Source organism: Sorex fumeus, unplaced genomic scaffold, assembly GCF_029834395.1.
Source record: "Sorex fumeus unplaced genomic scaffold, SorFum_2.1 ptg000039l, whole genome shotgun sequence".
In the NCBI taxonomy this organism is placed as follows: Eukaryota; Metazoa; Chordata; class Mammalia; order Eulipotyphla; family Soricidae; genus Sorex; species Sorex fumeus.
The window spans coordinates 6910942-6930574 of record NW_026606096.1 but is presented as its reverse complement, the minus strand read 5'-3'; the positions used below and the strand labels follow the sequence as shown (position 1 = coordinate 6930574).

Sequence of the window (19633 nt, the reverse complement as noted above, 5' to 3'; positions counted from 1 at the left end):
ATGGGATCCAGAGAATATATAGGAAAATTGTCAGTAGCATCAGCCCCTTATACCGAAGCGATTCTGTCTCCTGTGTAAGATAAGTACTTCCCCTGCCTGTGAGTTTGCTTCTCCAGAACCTTCCCCTTGCTGGGTTTATTACTGACTTCATTTGCCAGATCTCAGTGATTTGTTTCCTTTGAAGAGAGGTCCTCTACCTCCCTTCCAGCTTATATCCCAGTCTTCATCTTGCTCCCTGTACTTTCAAAAGCTCTAGCTTTGTGAGACATGGTTCAAAGCAACATTAGGGTCTGTCAGTTCTGTTTTCCTTTCCGCCTGCTTAGGCTTCTGTGCATTTTGCGAAGTTCTGCCTAGGCGAATTTCTCAGGGCTTGGTATATAATAGTAAGTATACCTGACAATAGTGAGTGATAGGGACGTACCTCAGCACCTGAGGTGCCAGCTGGGCCTGCCATAAAGGGAAGAGAAGGAGAATAGCATCTCTGTTCAGAAACTCTTCCAGAAGGCCTAGTGCAGGCCTATCAAAGTGGGAAATGTGGGCGGCTTTTCTCATTGGTTATAGTTATCAAGAAGTTGAAGCCAGACCTGGGTGGAGGAGATGGGCTGTGGCCTTTAAAAAATGTTTTTGAAGTGAGAGATCAGTCAGGAGCATGCAGTCTGGAATCTTAAATTTTCTCACCCACACAATTCTAGGTCACTGGCTGCCATCTTGAATTCCCTTCTCTTACCTCATGACACATTAAAATTTCCAAACTGCAACTTTATATATAGCCAAAAGGAGCTCTATGAGAGAGAGAGAGAGAGAGAGAGAGAGAGAGAGAGAGAGAGAGAGAGAGGATGACCAGAAAACCCTAAAGATTGGGTGTTTAACCCATGTCTTTGCTGGACTATATATTTTTCTCCAAATTTCTGTCTGTTTCTCAAGTGAATATTTCCAGAGGAAAAGAGCGTCATAGAGTGTCTTCATAGCTAGCAACCAGCCCCACCTGCACCTTCTCCAATCAAACCAGGCCCTCAGAGTTACACTTTCGTCAACAACGTACTATGTTGTATGATTAACAAACTCACTTCCCATTGGTGCATATTACTCAACCCAACCTGGTTGAACCACTGGGTTACTTGGCAATATGGCAGCCCGCCTGGCTGGCACCAACCCTGTGTGGTGTAATCTCTGATTCACACTTTGTAGCTAGATAAGACTGTCCCAGATAGCATCATACCAGCAACCTAACCTGCCTGGGTTTGGTAAATATGGGGAAAAGAGACTGAGCCCTGAAACTTAGGGTTGAAGTGGGAAGACAGCAGAGAAAAGAGTTGAATAGAACTCTCAGAAGGAACATATGGAAACTTAGAAGAGGCCTAATTGAAAATCAGACATGAAAGAATGGAAGGAGAAAGAAAGAGATGACTCCTTTCCAAACTCCTTCCAACTCTAAGATGTTTGGGAGTGAATGAAAGGATGTTTCACACATACACACACCTTGGGAGTGGCAAATTGAAGGTGATGACTCTTTGCAAAAATTGTACTCAGTGAACTGGGGTTGGGTATAAATGAGAACTGGGTGCAAGGAGTGGCTTATGTATTTATATAGAGGAGAGAGAATTATTCACAAGTAGATAGGAATATACCAAGGTGGAATCTGGTAAATAAAAGCAATAATTTATCACCACTTATTACTAAGCCCTCTTACTTTCCAATTTGCCTGCCATAGATGAGGGTATTAAAAGTTGCTTTTCCCTGACCTTGGTTGACTTCTGTAGCATCCTGGAATAATAAACATGGGGAGAGAAGAAGACCTCTTGTGTCCTAAAGACTCGAGATAATTCTGGCCAAGTCTAGGAAAAACTAGGAAAAACTGACCTTCTAAAGGCGTCATGGGGGGGAGGTTAAGAATATGTCATCAATGTAAACCTATCCCAAGTGGTTCTTTAGAGAAACCTACTGTGTATGGGGAAGAGTAAGGTCTTCGGAGGAAGAGGAACCATCTGCATCAATCTTGGGCCCCTTGATCACATCAGTCTCTGGGTCAGGCCTGGGGACTCAGTTATTCCCCATCTGTCATCCACAGAGGCCAGAGGCATGATTGGTCACCGCGGCCTCACCCAGCTTCCTCCTCCTAAAATGTTGTAAGTCTTTTTGCTAGAATGTTCCAATCTAGTCCGTTGCTAATATTTTCAACTGTTTGTCTCTTCCACAGCCCTCTATAAGAATACGAATGGGCCCGGACTGGGGCCGGCATGATGAGTTTTCCCTGCATTCAGTTAAGTCACTCAGATGGCAGGTTAGACCAAGCCCTTGCTCTCCTGCCTGGGATACGCACCATCATCCTTCTCCTGGCTGTTCCCTCCCTCTAGGGTCTAGAATTGGTCCACTACACTGCAGGCCATGGACACAGTACTCCTCTCCCTCTCACCCCTGCATGGAAACAAACCCAAAGATGGTAACAAGAAAAGTTTCCCTTTTGTTTTGTTTGGGGGCCACCTCTATGGCCTTATGATCACGGATCACACCTGGCAGGTCTCAGGGGAAACCTATGGGGTGCCAGGAATTGAACCCATGTCAGCCTCTTGCAAGGCAAGTGCCACACCCACCTATACTCTCTCCAGTCCCCCCCTCCTTTTTATTAAAAAAATCAGAAACTGACCCATCAGTAGCCCAGGGCTCTCCTGACCATACTCAAGCTTATGCTACAGGTCTGACAGTTTGGTGCTTGAGCCAGGCTGTGTCTAGGGGCCACCAGGACTATCTCTGGCAATGCTTAAAAGAGCCATGGTGTGCTTAGGGCCTAATAAATGCTACGCCTCTGCCCCCCCCCCCCAAACATCAGCCACCTCTCCAGTCCCCAAGAAAGTTTTCTGAGCGCTCTTGCTAAGGCAGAGAAGCTTCCAGGGAGCATCTGTTGATGCTTCGCTGTGAATGTTGGTTTCCATTCCCAGGCCATCTGAGAGTTGCAACCTGTTTTTTTTTTTTTTTAAAGCTTCCTGACCTGCTCTGCCTCCTGGAGGCTCATGAGCACATTCCCTCCCTGGATTTTGGCTTTCTGGATATGCCAAACAGTAACAACAAGTCCTGGCTCCTGGAAGAGGAAAGCACCCTCCTGAGGCCTCAGCGTGCCTTTGCTGGTGTTCAGGCACTGCACACTGCTTCTGCAGTCTCCTCCACCATGCGCCTTGAGGACTCCCCCACCTCCAGGCCTTTCTGACCCAGAAATCCCTTCCTTCAGCCCACTTTCCCAGAGGCTCACTAGCACTGCAGCCACTTTTTCTGATACTTTTCCTGTTGGTAAAGGAGGGGGGGGGGTGGCAGAGTGGTCATACTCAGCTATGTTCATGGCTTATTCCTCGCTCTGTGCTCAGGGATCACTTCTGGCAGTGCTGAGGGATCGAACCATAGTGGGCCATGTGCAAGCCCCTAACCCCTATGCTATCTTTTTGGCCCCTGCACCATCTTTGCCTTGGACCTCTCCTCTCTGTAATAGATACTCTCTTTTGACCCAGTCAGTAAACAGATTTGAGTGTCCTACCCGTGACGTATTCGATATGCCAAACACAGTAACAACAAGTCTCACAATGGAGACGTTACTGGGCCCGCTCGAGCAAATCTATGAACAACAGAAGGACAGTGCTACAGTGCTACTGAGTTCCTAGAAATAGGCTCAGTAATGTTTCCACTGCTCAGCTCCCTGTAGAGAGAGAAATGTTAGAAGGCTGAGGTTCTGTACCCAGTCCGGAGGGAGTCAGCCCTGCCTGGGACCACCCCCAGAGCTTGGTCACATACCTAGAACACATGTGTCTCCACCTCAGGGAGAGACTGATGACTAGAACAGAGGTAGACACTTTGGTTTCTTCTCAGCCATGGACAGCAAGTGTTCTAGAATTTTCTACTCCTTCATGTTTTGCCCCTTCAGGTTTCCAGGTGCCTGAAAGCTTCCACTTCCCTTTGATTCTCTCTCACTACTGCATACACAGGTCAGGCCTTGGGAACAGGAAGGCAGAAAACCCCTCTTGGTGCTGAATAACGCCCCCAGGGGACAAAGGAACACCCTGGGGTGTTTGTTACTGACTTGGGTCTCTATTTTGAGAATTGGGAGCAGTTTGACAGCCCAGCTGCCACTCAAGGCCACGAGCCCCTGGGCCAGGGGCCCTTGGCCTGTTTTAGAATTCTCACCTTCATCCTAGATCTCAATCTTCACTCTGAACTTTCCTGCAGTGTTGATGGTGACAAGTTTCCTTGCCTTTCAGAGCTGTTTCCTCCTGCTTTATCGCTGTCTTTAGGGAGCTCCAAAGAGGCTGTGCCTCTGGGGCCTGGTTCATGGTGCGGCCTCCTCAACGTTATTTCTCTCTTCTCTCCTTCCCTTTCCTCCTCATCCAAGCACGTGTGACTGCCCACATCAGGGATGGTCCACGGATTCAGACCCAGCTAGAGCAGCTGGCAGTCCCCACTCCAAATCCCTAGGCCTGCCAGCCACTGGGCATCTATAGTCTAGAAGTGGACCCCTTCCATCCCAAGCCCAATCCGGCCCCTCCTCCCTTTGCCCTCCCCCCTAGCCCCCCAGGACACAAGTCCTTTCCCCTCTTGGCCAGGGCTGCTGCTCATTGTTGCCATTTCCTGGCCTGGTTCCTGACCCCTTCCCAGGTCCCTTTGTCCAGTCTGCCTCTCATGGATGGGTGGATGTAACACCTTCCTGATCCAGTATCATCTGCAAAGTAAATTAATGTGTCACTGGGCTGTTGCCTGCTTCCTGATCCTTATCAGGGATTTAAATAAAACGCAGCAGCCCCGGTTCTTCCCCACGCTTCCCTTGCTTCCCTCTCTCGCTGGATCTACGGCTTCTTCTTAGTCATCAGCCCTTGACCTCAGCCTTCTGGCCCCATTCTCAGCTTCCAGCCTCAAGGCAGGTGATGCGACCCCTGCCCAGCCCTTGTTTGGAAGCAGAATTTCCACCCAGGGCTTTAAGGCAGTGACATTCTGGGAGAGAATCATGGATGTGGGGCTCTACCTTGTCGCACCCCCCCTGTGTGGGTCCCTCAACATCGGCTAGTCATAGGGATCATGTAGTCCTGTGCACCCCTCGGAATGGGGTGGGCATCTGAGAGCCGAGTCAGGTTTCCCACACAGATTCTCAGGAGCAGAGTCTGATGGCAGAGTGCTGGCAGTCCTTTTAGTGAAGAATTACTATATGGAGCCCACCAGGCGTGACACATTCTTCGGGGAATTGAGGATAGAGCAAGGAACACAAAGATGCAACCATGCTCAAAACACTCCTCCAGGTCAGAAACAGATTTAAGAGAGAAAAGGCATTATTGTAATGTGATATGTGTTTGGGTCCAGCTCAATCGGCTGGATCGAGAGGCCTGGGTTGGATTCTCACTGAGCCAGAAGTCGCCACCCACCCCGGCACTCCCCCCAAACTGTGCTATGTTTTAGAAAAATAGAGCTGAGTTTGAGGAACAGAGTGTGCTGGGGTGGGAGGAAGGACACCTCACAGGGAAGGGCCTCTGTGCACACACAGAAGCAATGGCCTGACTGTGTGACATCTCTGCTCCAGGCAGAGACAGTGAGTGCACAGTCTTGGGTGATGGAGCTCTTGGACCATTTGAAGAACCACATGAAAGACTAGGAGAAAGAAGTCAGGCAGCACAGGGTCAGGTCTCGGGGAAACGAATGCAGCTAAAAGCAAACACGCTCTGAAGGCTGGTGCTCAGGGAAAGGCCTTGTCCTGCTGGGATGCTGGGGCTGAGCATACCACGTCCATGGTCCTCAGTTCTCACGGCCCCCATCCCCTGCTTGGCTTTCTAATCCCCCTGACTGGTGGTCTTGCCCTTTCTTTTCTGGTTCCTTGGAGGCCATCCATGATTTCTGAACTCCAGCTTGACCAAGGAGATCTAGAGTCGCCACCTCCCAGAACCATGGCCCAGAACCTATTCTCAGTTGGCATCTGCTGGGGTGCCGAGTGCCCCGTGAGCTGGATAGCATTCCTGCTGCCTGGCCTTGGAGTGGAAATCTCCCTTGAACTCAGCTTTCAGAAATCGCTCTTGCAAAGTAGGCTTGTGTGGGGCTGCTCTAGCCGTATTTCTGCCTTGGCAAAGAGCTGGTAGTTGGTCAAATTTCTTCCATCTGACCCTACTTCCACCTTGACCCTTTGCCTGAGTGAAAATGTAATCAGTGATATCCCTAAAATCACTTAATCTTTAACACCTCTTGCCAGGAATCCTCCATTTCCCTGGATTCTGAGAAATCTCAGTTCTGCCACTTGATTTCTATAGACTTGTCTCAGCAACTGCGTTTCTGAGAAGAAAAAAACATCTTCCCCTCCCTTCCTCTTTGCTCTTCCATCTTGTGTCACGCCATGACAGTCTCCGGACTAGCACCCTCTAAACCGCTTCACAATTTAGTCACCCATGCACTCATTCTCCCGTTAATTCAGCAAAACTGTAGTAAAACAAGCACTGTGCCTCTCCACTGGGCCCCTGGCTGCTGGCAACACAGGACACAGTCCTTGCCCTCGGGAAACTTCATTCACAGCAAGACAAAGAGACAGAATTCCAATCTGTTGGCCTGAGTTCATACCGGTGGCAGGCAGCTCCTTCCCAGAGAGGAAGGCACCTTATTCAGAGTCTTGTGGGAGGTGGAGAGGGAGAGAGGGAAACTTCTCAGAGGATCCCTGGAAAACCTCTCCCAGGTCCCGGGAGATGAAGCCATAAAGACACAGACAACATCCTGCACACCAAGCGCTGTGTGAAAGTCCCCTGAATAATATTGCATGTGCCTCAAGAATGGACCTGCCCCAGAATACTGCAGCAGGCCGTCTGTGGAGCTCTCTCCCATCCTTTGCTCCAAGGGAAAGAGAACATCCCAATGGCCCGCAGGCCCTGGGAAACAACCAAGCAGCTTGCCTCCTTGGAGCATGCCCAGCTGGCTTGGTGGAGGGTGTCCAACCCAGATGACACTTCTCTGGGTTACAGTCTGGTTGCTGCTACTTGCTACAGGGTAGACTTTTCCAGGCTGGGGATGGGTTAGGATGGGGGCTTTATCTTCTGATTCTCTTTAGCCTGCACAGGATTTTCCTGGCTCAGGACCCAAGGTGAGTTGAGACAAAAAGTTGCCCAAGTCGTCTGGGCATGGAGAGCTCAGCCTCCACCAAAGCTGTAGCTTCAGTTCAGCTTTGTCTGTCTGTCAGGGTTAGGCCAGGAGGCAAACTTGGGCATGACCAAGCTGCCCTTCTTCCATCTCTGTGATGGATACTCATATCTTTTCTCCATGGGCTGGTCATGAAGATTGAGGGGGGGGGCCTGTTCAGAGCCTGAGACAGGTCGTGGAGGAAGGGAGGTGGGATTTTTTTTTTCCTTGGGTAAATTGAGCAGAGATTGGAGGCAGACCCAGATCCAGGTGGCAGCTAAGTCACTATTGTGGGCCAGGTCAGAAGCCACATGGGTCCAGAGGGAACCAGCCCGAAAACCCAGCTTTACTCTTGGAAGTTGTACGTTGGGACTTAGGGGACTAAAGTCTGTACCCCATGAATATATTGTCAAACCATGGTGCAACCCAAGACTTTGCTGCCTCAAGGTTAGGGGAACTACTTCTGCTCTGTCTCCATGGAGGACAAAACTGTGTGACGTTGACAAAGGCACAACAACCTGTCTTGGGTCTTAAAGTCCCCATCAGAAAAGTGGGGATCGATAGTGTCCTCAGCTCAGGTGCAGAAGGTCTGGAACCTTCCCTGGTGCACACAAGACCCTCCTCTGCACCTCACAGCTGGGAAGCCAGGTCAACAGAGAGGGGTTCTCCAGGGCCCTAACTCAGGGATCTGTTTCCTGCTGCTTGCTCTGGTCTCACTTCCTCCTTAAAGGCTCTGGACAGTCTCTTGTTCCTGATTCTTGCTCTGACCTCAGTTGTGGGGTCATCTTCGGTGGCTCTATTTGTATTTCAAATGTGCTTTCTTATCCCATTACCCTGAGATGTCCCTTTCCTAAAAATATGTATAAAAATGGATAGTTAGTGGGGCCCCCTGGTTTGGGGCCACATTTAACTCAGGAGTCCTCAGCGGTGGCTGTTGCACGTGACCTTATGGAAGAAAGGCCCCTGAAGAAAGGAGCAGCAGGGGTCTGGGAGGCTCAGAAGCCCCCTGGAGGTCTGCCCTGAAAATTCCCACAGTGGGAATTTAAGGGCCAAATTAGAACTTCGGCATCTTGCTCCCTGCCCACCTGTACAGGAGGCCCGAGGACTCCTCCCGTGTGCTCCTCCTAGCTTCCCAAACAGGCTGCCGGAAGCAGCACCCCTCCCTGCTGCACACCCGCCCTCCCTATCTCCAGCATCACTTATTCCATCCCGCACCCCACTGGAGCGTCTGCTGGGTTACCCAGCGCCCCGGGTCAAGTCCGGTTGGCCAGGTTGAGTCATTGCCTCCATCTCCTCCCCAACCCTCCCAGGTTCCAGGATCAGTCAGGTTAGGCAGGCTGGGAGGGAGGACCCCATCCTTTCCGTGGACAAGTCTTCAAGCTCTCACGGTACCTGGGGTTGTCCTGGGACTCAACCCAACTTTGCCCTCCCCAGAATAATGCCTGGTGGTGGGGCCTCCTATGTCCTCCAGCTCCCCCTTCCTCAACTAGACTACCCAAGGCATCAGTAGGTTTCCTCACTGCCCATCTCTCCATTCCAGTTCCTTCTAGGTTGGTTTTTTCCTGTTTTTTTTTGTTTTGCTGGAGCAATAGCATAGTGGTAGGGCATTTGCCTTGCATTCAGCCGACGTGGCCGACCTGAGTTCGATTCCTCCGCCCCTCTCGGAGAGCCCGGCAAACTACCAAGAGTATCTCACCCATATGGCAGAGCCTGGCAAGCTACCCGTGACGTATTCAATATGCCAAATACAGTAACAACAAGTTTCACCATGGAGATGTTACTGGGCCCGCTCGAGCAAATCTATGAACAATGGGAGGACAGTGCTACAGGTTTTTTTTTGCAAGGGAGATGTTGGCCACATCCAGTTTATGGTTAGTTCTCAGGACCTCTCCCTGGCTCTGCACTCAGGGATCACTCCCTGTGGGTTTGGGGGACTGTGTGGGGTGCTTGAGATTAAACCCAGTCATTGATGTATAAGGCCAGCCCTCTACCCACTGTACTATTGCTCCAGCTCTTCCAGTTCCTTCTAGTTTTCAAACTCAGGCTCTGCACACCTGAACTTCAGAGACTGTGGCAAAATGGGGAAACCACCAGGAGAGGGTTCCTGGTGGGACCCCTGGCTGGTCCCTGAGAGTTCTCTCCCAGCCACATCCTCCGACTGGGGGTCTCTGCAGGCTTCTGCACAAGAGTTGCCAAACAAGTCACTAAAATGCCTGAGAACAGGCCTGCAAACAGAGGCCCTCGAGGCCTCCCTCCCCCAGGACTTCCCTGCTCTATCCAGGGAAACTCCAGGTTAGGAGGGAGCCCAGCCCCGCTACAGGGCAGGAACTGACTCTCCCCTCTACTCACTGCTCCCCAGGGGTTCTGAGCATGGCACGCTCCCCACCCCGAGACTGGGCCCCATGGGTCCCCAAGACAGCAGGCTTGCTCCTTTTGGCCTGTGGCAGTCTGGGCGGCCCCTCCCCGGCATCTGAGAGGGTGAGAAGGAAGCACTGGAACTCCTTTCTGATATTCTGATCTCGGAGATTTTGTACTAAAATGCAGGGTGTGCACCGTTTGCTGTACTCTCTCTCCCTCTCTCTCTCCCTCTCTTTCTCTCTCTCTCCCTCTCTCTCTTGTTTTGTTTTGTTTCCTTTCTAAAAATAGTCATGAAACTATCATTTCCTCCCACTGCCTCTTCCCTGTCTTCTTGGGATTAGCGGAGTTGCTGGGTGAGGGGGTCCACACTCAGCTGCCATCTCCAGCTTGCACCCCAAGAAGGCACAGGTGGCTTGGGGGCAGGTGCTGCCCCGTGTGGGCACGCCCCACTCAAGCAGATGCTGAGCCCGGGGTTCCCTAGCAGAGACCTCTTGGGAAATCAGGTTTCTGGCCCCAAGTTTCCCCCAGTCCCTTCCCTCAGCAGCAGCTTGTGGGGTGAGGCAGCCGCTGAGCCCCGCTGACAGCAGAACAGGAAGCCACTGGTTGTACCCCTCAGAGAGAGGGAGGAGGCTACACTCCCCCGAGAAGGAACGGGGGGCCCTCCTTCATCTGATGCCCTCTGACGCCTTGTATCCTCGCTTCCTCTGCCCAGCCAGCCCTGCAAGCTTGTTTCAGGCCCTGGGGTGTATCTGAGAGACCCCCAGGGAACCTGCTCCTCACTTGGCGTGAGGATCTTCAAGGGGTCCCGTCTGGCTTGAGAAACAGGGTTCTCCCTGCCCCAGCTGGCCGCAGCGTCATGTGGCACCTCAAAAATTTCAGGAGGGCGAGTGTGAGCAGGGGTGGGGGCATTTGGCCCCGGAGAGGTAAGTGCCCAGGGCACCTGCCGGACAGCCCTTCCTGTGGGTGAGAGAGAGACCTGGGAGCCCATGTCCCGCGAGAAGAGACCCGGCCGAGGCTGTGGGAGGGCACCCTGATCCTTGGCCTGGCCTGGGGGCAGGTGGATGTCCACCTCACCAGGCTTAGCTCTCCCCACCCCATCTCATGTGAGGGAGTCCAGAGTGGGGTTCCTGGCCTGGCCTTGGTGGCACCACTGACTCCTGGTCCATGGCAGTGAGATCTATAGACCCCTGCTGCTTGGCAACAGGAAGGCAGCAGAAGACCTCACGCACCGTTTCTCTGGGCCCACCCGCTTCCAGGGGTCCTGAGCCCTCCCATTGAGAGTCTTCTACTGTTCCAAGGTAGAGCCCCTATCACAGACCCTCCCAGCATGGTCACCACCCCCCCCTCCTGCTCCTTCCTCCCGGCCAGCCGGACCTTCTCCTCCTGCCCTCCCTGCTGGGCTATTTGGGGCTCCGGCTGGGCCTGTGGTGTAATCAGTGCCCCAGGATAATTGCCACCTGCCCTGCCGGTGTCTGGGGGCTGTCTCGGCCACAGCAGCGGGGGGTGGACACTCGGCAGCCAGGCCAGGGGTGAGGTCAGGCTAGGGCAGGCCTCCCCACTCCTGTCTGCTGCCAGCTCTCCCGGGGCTGTGGCCCTGGGGTGTTCCGTGCCCTCCCGAGGGTCAGGGGAATGGCTCTCCGGGACAGGAGACAAAAGTCCGGAAGAGACTCTCCTTACCACGAGTCAGCTCCAAGCCGCCCACCCCCGGTGCCCTCTGCCATCAGAAGGGACCGCTGGGCGGAGCCGCAGAGGCCACCAAGAGGCTCCAGTCTGAGCTTTCGGGGGCCTTTGCTGAGCCCAGCCCACCCAGTCTCCTTGCTGGCCTCCTTGGGGGGTGCCCGGGGCCAGGTGAGGGGTGGGGCCAGGCAGCTGTGCCCCTCTGAGCTGCTCGGGGTGAGCTTGTCCTTGGCCAAGTCTCTGACCTTGGAATTGGCTCAGCCTGGGTTTCCTCATCTATTAAAAAAAGATCATCAGAGAAGCCGCCTCAAGTTCCTGTGAAGAATACATTATCTAATCCGTGTGAAATGCTCAGCCCAGTGCCAGCCAGCCTCTACAATGGCAGTTATTATTACGGAACAGAAAGGGCGGTGGGTGGGGAGTGCGCACGGCCCACTAGGAGCCTCCCGGGGGAGCCGGGCCCCCAGACACACGCCAGTGCGAATGGGATAGAGCATCCAGCCAGCACCCTAGGGACCCAACATGGCCATGATGGGCCTGGGGGCAAGGGGGATGGAAGACTCCCTTGGGGAGGACCTGCCCCCCTTCTTTGAACCCCACTTGCTCCATGATAGGGTCATTTATTTATTTGTTTATTTATTATTGAATCACCATGAGAGAGAGCATTACAAAATGGTTCAAGATTGTGTTTCAGTCATACAGTGTTCCAACACCCATCCCTCCAGCAGTATAATTTCCCAGCATCAGTGTCCCCAGTTTCCCTCCCATCCCTTCAAGGCACCCCCCACCCCAACCTGTCTCTATGGTAGGCACCTCTCCCCCCTACCCCGCCTCTCTCAGCATTATGGTTTGCAATATAGATGCCAAAAGGTTATCATCTATATCCCTTTACCTGCCTTCAACACTCAGTTCTTGTCTGGAGTTGATCATTTCCAACTGGTATGGTCATAATGGACCCTCCTCTGTCTTAACTACTGTTTATCTCCCATACTACTGACCAACAATTGACCAGTCCTCCTGGCCTATTTTAGGTAGAGCCACTTAAACTGTTTGGGATCAGAGAACACTGAACCTGGTGGGTCCCCTGAGAGCTCTCTGGCAACACGAAGGAGCCCCTGAAGATGGTGATATGGGGCTAGTACCCCACAGCCTGTCCATCCATAGGGCTCACGGCTGGTTGAGGAGTTTCTGCAGGTTGAGGTGATACCCATCCTCTAGCCCCTACTTTGGCATCCTCCCTTCCTCCCAGCCTCACAGGGCAGTCCTAGTCCTGCAGATTCGCCTTCCTTCCCAAAGCTGCCATTTTGCTCCTCCTGAGGTGCTGTCCTCCCTCTCCAGGTCTGGCGTGGCCTGTGGGACTGAGTGCCAAAGATGGGTGCTCTCTCTGGACCTCGTCTGGGAAGGCACTAACACAAGAGGGCTGAAGTAAGCTAGGGGGTCGTGGTGGGCCTGCTCTTCCAGCCAGAGTCCCTGTCACCTGCCTGGGCACTGCTCCACTCTGGAAAGAATAGTGTCTGAGAGGGCCTCTGCTTCAGGCTCCTTAGGGGACTATGAAGAACTTCAGGGAGGAAGGGCCAGATGTTTGGGGTGCAAGCAGCCTAGCTGGGTTCAATGCCTAGCACCCCTTATGGTCCCCTGAGCACTCCAGGAGTGATTCCTGCACTCAGGGAAAGGAGTAAGCCCTGAGCACAGCTGGGTGTGCACCCCCTCAAAAACAAAACAAAACAAAACAACAAAAACAAACCAAAAAAAACAAGAAAAGAATTGTAGGGATGAGGACAAATAACCTTGAGGCACTGAGGGAAACCAGCATCTTCCCAGATCACCATGCCTCATCTTGATTTTGCTGCTGACTATCTTTAAAAATCAAGTATCCAGGAGTGATAGTACAGCAGGAAGGGTGTTTGGCTTGCCTATGGCCGGCCTGGGTTCAAACCCTGGCTTCATCTCATTTGGTTCCCTGAGCACTGCCAGGAATAATTCCTGAGTGAAGAGCCAGGAGTAAACCCTGAATATTGTCGGGTGAACCCCCAACCCCCAGAAAATAAATAAAAAATAAAGTACCCAGGGACTGAGGCTGTGACTCAGGAGGCAGCAGGCCTGCCTCGCGTGTGCCTGGGCCTCTGCACTCATCCCCGCCCCACGCGATTCCTCACCAGTCACATCCCTTGCAGCCTCCCGGGCCCCACTCAGGAGGCTTCAGTGACTTCCTCGACTTTCATTTCTCAGGGGCCTGGGCCTGTCTGGAACAGGCCATGAAAGCCAGACTGCACCGGGGGAGGAGAGAGGCTCAGTGCTTTCTACAGCTTGTGTACCTCCGTGGACACCTCCAGTGTGGGCAAGCCTCGGGGGAGGGGCTGGGGTGGGGCTGCCAGCCTTGACCAGCGGCCCTTGGACTGGTCTCTGGGGCACCTGTCACAGGGTTTGTATTCCGTCCTGGGGGTGCACGCGCTCCCTGGTTTCTGTGAGCTAATCAGGGAGAAGGAGGGGGAGGTGGGGGTGCTGCTTGCCTTCCCCGTTATCTGCAGTAATCCACCAGCAACCCACGGTGACTAATGCTCCCAGTTGGTAAAAAGGCAGTGTAATCAAAACACTTTTTTTTTAGTCCTTAAAGTTAGTCATTCTCCCAGAGTGGAGGGAAAAAAAAAAAAAAAAAGAGCCCTCAGCAGGCACCATGAAATGTGAAATCCAAGTGGAGAGGCCTGCACTGTGGCTAGGATGCAAGGAGGGCCCTGCAGCTCCCTGGGTCTGAGGCTCGGGGCCTTCTCCTCGGGGCTCCTAGCTAGCCTTCCTTCACGCCCTTGTTTGTTCTTGCTTTCCTCGACATCTGTCTGGGCTGTCTGGTCCCAGAAGGACTGCCATGCCAAGTGGGTAGCTGCCCTTTTCTCTCCCCCTGCCAGGTGCTGCCACCTGCTGGTCCTGGCCTCTGCGAGCTTGGAGGAAGCATATAAAAGCATCCAGGATGAGGCTGAGCTTCCGATCCCTGGTCAGGCGCCTAGCGGCATGTGGACCAGCCATCCGCCCCGACCCGGAATTCGGTGCTTGTGTTTCTCCTGTTCCATCAGTCTGCTTGACTCCCCACCCCCGCTCTGCCCTGGCAGCTCTGGAGATGATCAGCTACCTCGGGAGCCATCAAGGAGGGGTGGCAGAGCATGGCAGCAAAGAGCAGAGACACAAGGGCCTCGCCATCCGGGTTGGATGCACCATTCTGCCACTTCCTGTGCTTCAGTTCCTGCATGCTTGGAATAATAATAACAACCTCGTGATGGTATTGTTGAGGAAATGTGGGCTTGGGCTTACTCTTCAAGCCCATGTTCTCCCATGAATGTGAATCTTGCTTGCTTGTTTCTGTTTCTTTGCTTATTTCTATTCTGGAGAACCCTATGTTCTCTCTCGAACATGTACTTCTCCCTTTCTCTCCCTTGCATCTCTCTAAATAAGTTTTAATTAAAAAAAAAACCTTCTTGCTTCACCAGTAAATAAATGTGAACTTGGCTAGAATAGAATAATGCTGGGTACATTACGCATGCTCAGTTATCAACTTACAATCACAACAGCAACAAAAACAAGGTAGAATGTAGACCATAACATCCCCCTTATTCATCCAGGGCAGACATTGCCAGCTGCTCCCAGAGCATCTTCATCCATGGCTGGATCCCCAGAACACTCCAGACAGATAATAATACCAAGTTGGCACACAGGATCTAACTTAGAGTCTTTACACGGCAGTCTTGGTAATGAGGCCCAGAGGAGGGAAGTGACTCCAGCTACTTGGAGTTGAAGCCAGTGTTCCCTCAGCTCTTCTTGTCTGGCTGCTGCTGGTCAACCCAGTCTCTGATCTGCCATTTCCCCTGCCTCCTGCTACTGGAAACTACCTTGCTGTCCTCCGTCTTCTCCCACCCTGGCACCTCTCCCATGTCCTTGGCCCACTGCTGTCCAGGGAATGTTTGTTCTGAGGCATGTTGCTGAGTGGGTGCAGAGCACAGAGAAATGAGTTGTGGAAGCACACAGGACCCTGAGGGACTGAGTCTTGCTCTACGGGCCTTCAGCACCGAGGGTCTCAGCCCACCCCACCCCCAAACCCTCCTTACTCAGTCCCTTCAGTCATGGTCCTTCTATTCTAATGAAGCCTCTAATGACCAGGGACATGCCCAGGAATCCGTACTCTTAGCTGAGAAAATGGCTGGGTGAAAGTACCAGGGAGACAGCTTCTATGTGAGGAAATCTAAAAGGAAGAGCAGAAGAAGGCCAGAGTTGAGGTTAGAATTTTTCTTTTTCTTTTTTGTTTTGGGGCCACACCTACTGGTGATCAGAGCTTACTACTGATTCTGTGCTAAGGGGTCACTCCTGGCGGGGCGTAGGGGACTCTAGGCAGTGCTGGGGTTGACCATATGCAAGGCAGGAACTTTAACTAGTGTTCTATATCTATGGCCATAATTATTAATTTCTGAATGAAAGACTCCTGGGAAAAGATCCAGGGATGCAGTTGAGCATCAGAGCACAAGCTTCATATATGTTAATCCGGGGTTCAATCCCCAGCACCCCCCCCCCACTAAAATAAATTCCAAGGAGTGGTCAGAACTGGTTCTTGGGTTGCTTTCCCTCTAGTAAGTAGCCTGTCCATTTGTCTATCAAGGTATAGCTCTGGCAAGGGAGCACGCAATACTCAGGGGTCCAAGGGACACTCCTGGGAGCACTCAGCCAACCAGACCAGATTGTTCAGTGCTTGGACCTGGCAATGTGATGCTTCTCAGGAGCTGCAGTGCTAGGGATCAAACTCAGGACCTTGTACCTAAGGGCATGCACTCCAATGCCCTGGGCTTATCTTCCCAACCTACCTGAACACTCTTTTTGTGTGTGTGTGTGTGCTTTTTGGGTCACACCCAGCGATGCACAGGGGTTATTCCTGGCTCATGCACTCAGGAATTACCCCTGGCGGTGCCCGGGGGACCATATGGAATGCTGGGATTCGAAACCGGGCCGGCCACGTGCAAGACAAATGCCCTACCCGCCGTGCTATCACTCTAGCCCCTACCTGAACACTCTTAATTGAAGGCTCAATTCTAGGAAGGAAGAAGTATTTACCAGGAGCATCCAAAGCAAACTCCACTTTCAAAGTCCACTTAGACACTGAATTGGCTCCTTTCCCATCCCTCTGGTATTTCCCTTTGATTTCAAAATGAGGCACTTCCCGGGGCTGGAGCAATAGCACAGTGGGTAGGGCGTTTGCTTTGCATGTGGCCAACCTGGGTTTGATTCCCAGCATCCCATATGGTCCCCTGAGCACCGCCAGGGGTAATTCCTGAGCACAGAGCCAGGAGTAACCCCTGTGCATTGCCGGGTGTGACCCAAAAAGCAAAATAAATAAATAAAACAAAATGAGGCACTTCCCTGCCACCCCCTCCCCCACCTCTCCTGCCAATGGAATAGACCCAGGGCCACATACACATAAGGCAAGTGCTCTACCATTGAGCCACACTGCCACCTCTGGTTCCAAAAAGAAACACAGTGTGCTGTCCAGGTCTGGAACCCCTCCTACTGAGTTCCTCACACCAGTAGGAGGTGTTTGTGCTGCCATGTCCAGCTCCCCAGGAACCAGTGCCACAGGATGGAAGTTGTGGGGTCACAGGCAGTAGCATGCCTGCCCCCCATCCCTCGCCCTGCCTGCCTCATGCCGCTCACAGCAGGTGGGACATCAGCTGGGCTGGGAGCAGCACAGCACCTCCAGACAGACACTCAGAAAGCTCCATAGGGATTCAGAGATTTGGGAGTGGGCCAAAGAGCACAACTTCAGTTGGGTATCAGGCTGAATCTTTCCTCCCAGATTTGGTTTCATCCCAAGATGCTGAGTCTCCCCAGACCCACTCACTTCAGTAGACCTGCTTCTATTCTGGCTCCACCTCTCATGCCTTCATGTTCCCCCAGATCCTGAGGGCTTCGCGAGCCCTGAGACTGTAATGTGAAAAATGTCAGCAATGTCAGCTCTGTCCTCATCCTAGAGACAAGGGGACCAAAGTCCAGGGGGGATGACATTTGACTGAACTGTAGTGTCAAAAACACAACACTCAAGAGAGTTCTCAGCACTCCTCAGACCCAGAGACCCCCATGCAGACCCCACTCACACCCACACTCTTACCCGGCAGGAGGGATCTGCTCGGCTCTGCCCTGAAACAGGCTTCCCCTAGGATACAGCGGTGGCCTGAGGCATGCTCCTGGACAGTCTTTAGCTGTCCAAGCCAGAAACTAGAGGAGATGAGGCCAGAGAAAGGAGGATGGATGCAGGTGGGGGAGCCATCCACAGGGCTGAAATGCCAGAGGTTCACACACCTGCCTCTCATCCATCTGCCACACTAGCCCTCTCTCCCCTGATCCACACTCTGCCCTGGCTGCCCTGGGTGTCTTCTCTTTCTCTTTACTCTTCTAGGCATCTCCAGGGCTCGTTCTGGCCCATTTCCTGAGAAATAATGTGGTGATAAAGCTGATTTAGGTCATGTGCTTGGGTGCCCACTCCATATTTGGAAAGCCTTGAGTTGAGCCCAGACTTCCTGTGAAAGCCCACTGAGGCCCCCACTCCTTGGGGGCCACATGCTCCATGCTACCCTGGGAAGTCGGAACAAATTGGCCGCTTCCCCTGTTCCCCTTTATTTGCTTCGCTTCTCCCCAAGTAACCACCCTTGAGACACACGTGAGGTCCATTTGAAGGTCTAGTGGCAATTGGCAAGGACTTGCTTGGCTCATTGTTCCTCTCTCTCTGGAGGCAGTGAGTTTTTTTTTTGGGGGGGGGGGGGGAGGGTGACAAGGCCAACATAGCCCAGACTCCCTAGGTAATTTATAGGGATCTAAAACCCTGAATTCTGGGGCTGGAGTGATATCACAGTGGGTAGGGCATCTGCCTTGCATGCGCCGACCCGGGTTCGATCCTCGGCATCTCATATGGTCCTTCAAGCACTGCCAGGAGTAATTCCTGAGTGCAGAGCCAGGAGTGACCCCTGAGCATCGCTGGGTATGACCCAAAAAGAAAAAAAAAAAACCCTGAATTCTGACTTTGAAAAAACAGAAGGCAAATGAGCACCTTGCCTGTAATTCAGTCTCCTTCTCAGCCAAGTTCCCTTGGCCAAGTTCTCCCCTCAGACTCACAGGCCTGACCTGCATCACCACCAGGACTCAGCTTGGGCAGTTGCTCCTCCTGGAAACCTTAAGTGAGACCATGTGCATTGAAGGGGCCACACCATATTAGCTGCCCACTTACTTCTCCCTCAGGGTTATCAGCTCTGGAGGGCACATGTGGGCAGCAGCCATACTCCCTTCTCGTGCTGTGTCCTGGGTGTTGGCACCATTTAGCTCAGTGAGTATCTGTTATGTGAAGCAGTAGAAGAAAGGGATAATTCCCATGGTTTGGGTTCCATAAGGGGGAGCGGTCCTTGCCCCGTGTCCCCCCTTTTAACTGATCAAATCAACAGAATGTTTCAACCTGGAAAGTATTCTTCGTGCTCAGGCGCCTGTGCCAGAAGTTGAAGGGAGAAAGATCTGTTTATTAGCCACAGGTAATTCACAACCATCCTCCATAACAAAAATTTTAAAGAATCAAAAGATCACACCTTGAATAGGTGTCTCAGTCACCTGGGTATTTACTGCTCCTATCTGCATTACAATCTACTTTCTACTGTGCAGACAAGAGGAAAGAACCCAGCTCAGAGACAAGTGTCCTCTGCAGAGGCAAATTTTACAAGTCAGTGTTCCAAAGCAGAAAAAGCACCCAGAGGTGACCACGGCCCGGTCTGAACTGCCCCAAGAACCCCTAAGCCAATGCACGCCCGAAGCTGGGCCAGACTCCTTGGGAAGCACGGGGCAGCGGAGGGGTTAACGCCCCGCCCCGCCCACTCCTCGGCGACTTCCGGGCAGAGGGGGCGTGGCTTTCGTCACTTCCTGGAGACTGGCTGAATCCGGAAGTGATCCCCGAGGACCGAGTTGCTGTGGAGGAGCCTGCGGCAGCTTGGGGACCATGAGTTGGTGAGTGAGGCTCAGGCGTCAGGGGCGGCTGGACGTCCGGCCGCAGCGGCCTTGCCCCGCGTCCCTCCCGGTCCCTTCGCGCGCGCTGCCCGCATCGACCCGCCCGCCCCCCAGAACCGAGCCCGGCTGGCTTCGGAGGGTGGGTGGTCACGACTCGCCCGGGATCGGGGTGACAGCTCCTTAGCCAGGGATCCCTCCTCGGGCTCCTTTCCGCATCCGACCAGCCTGCCCCGTCTTCTCCTATCTGCTGACGCTGCGACGATCCTCTTCCCTGCGCTTGCCAAAGCCCTTGGAGGTGGAGTGTCCGCCGCCGTCTCTCTCCCAGTGGGCATCTGTCCCCTCCCCAACCCCTTCCCCAGAGCCGTGGGCATCCCTCTGGCAACCGCGGCCCTCCCCTCCCCCAGCTCACTGATCAGAGATGCCACCCGCCTGTTCAGGACCAGGCTTGCCACCCACCCCCCCCACCCCC

The 19633-nt window shown here is 53.0% G+C and overlaps 1 protein-coding gene across 1 annotated transcript in view; it reads left to right on the top strand.

Moving 5' to 3' along the window:
* The first annotated feature begins 19082 nt into the window (after positions 1-19082).
* BIN3 (bridging integrator 3) overlaps positions 19083-19633 on the top strand; it is a 46738-nt gene continuing 46187 nt past the window's right edge. Inside the window, exon 1 of the mRNA XM_056119043.1 lies at positions 19083-19164. Coding sequence (XP_055975018.1) covers positions 19157-19164 — 8 coding nt within the window. The 5' untranslated portion in view covers positions 19083-19156. The remainder of the gene's footprint in view (positions 19165-19633) is intronic.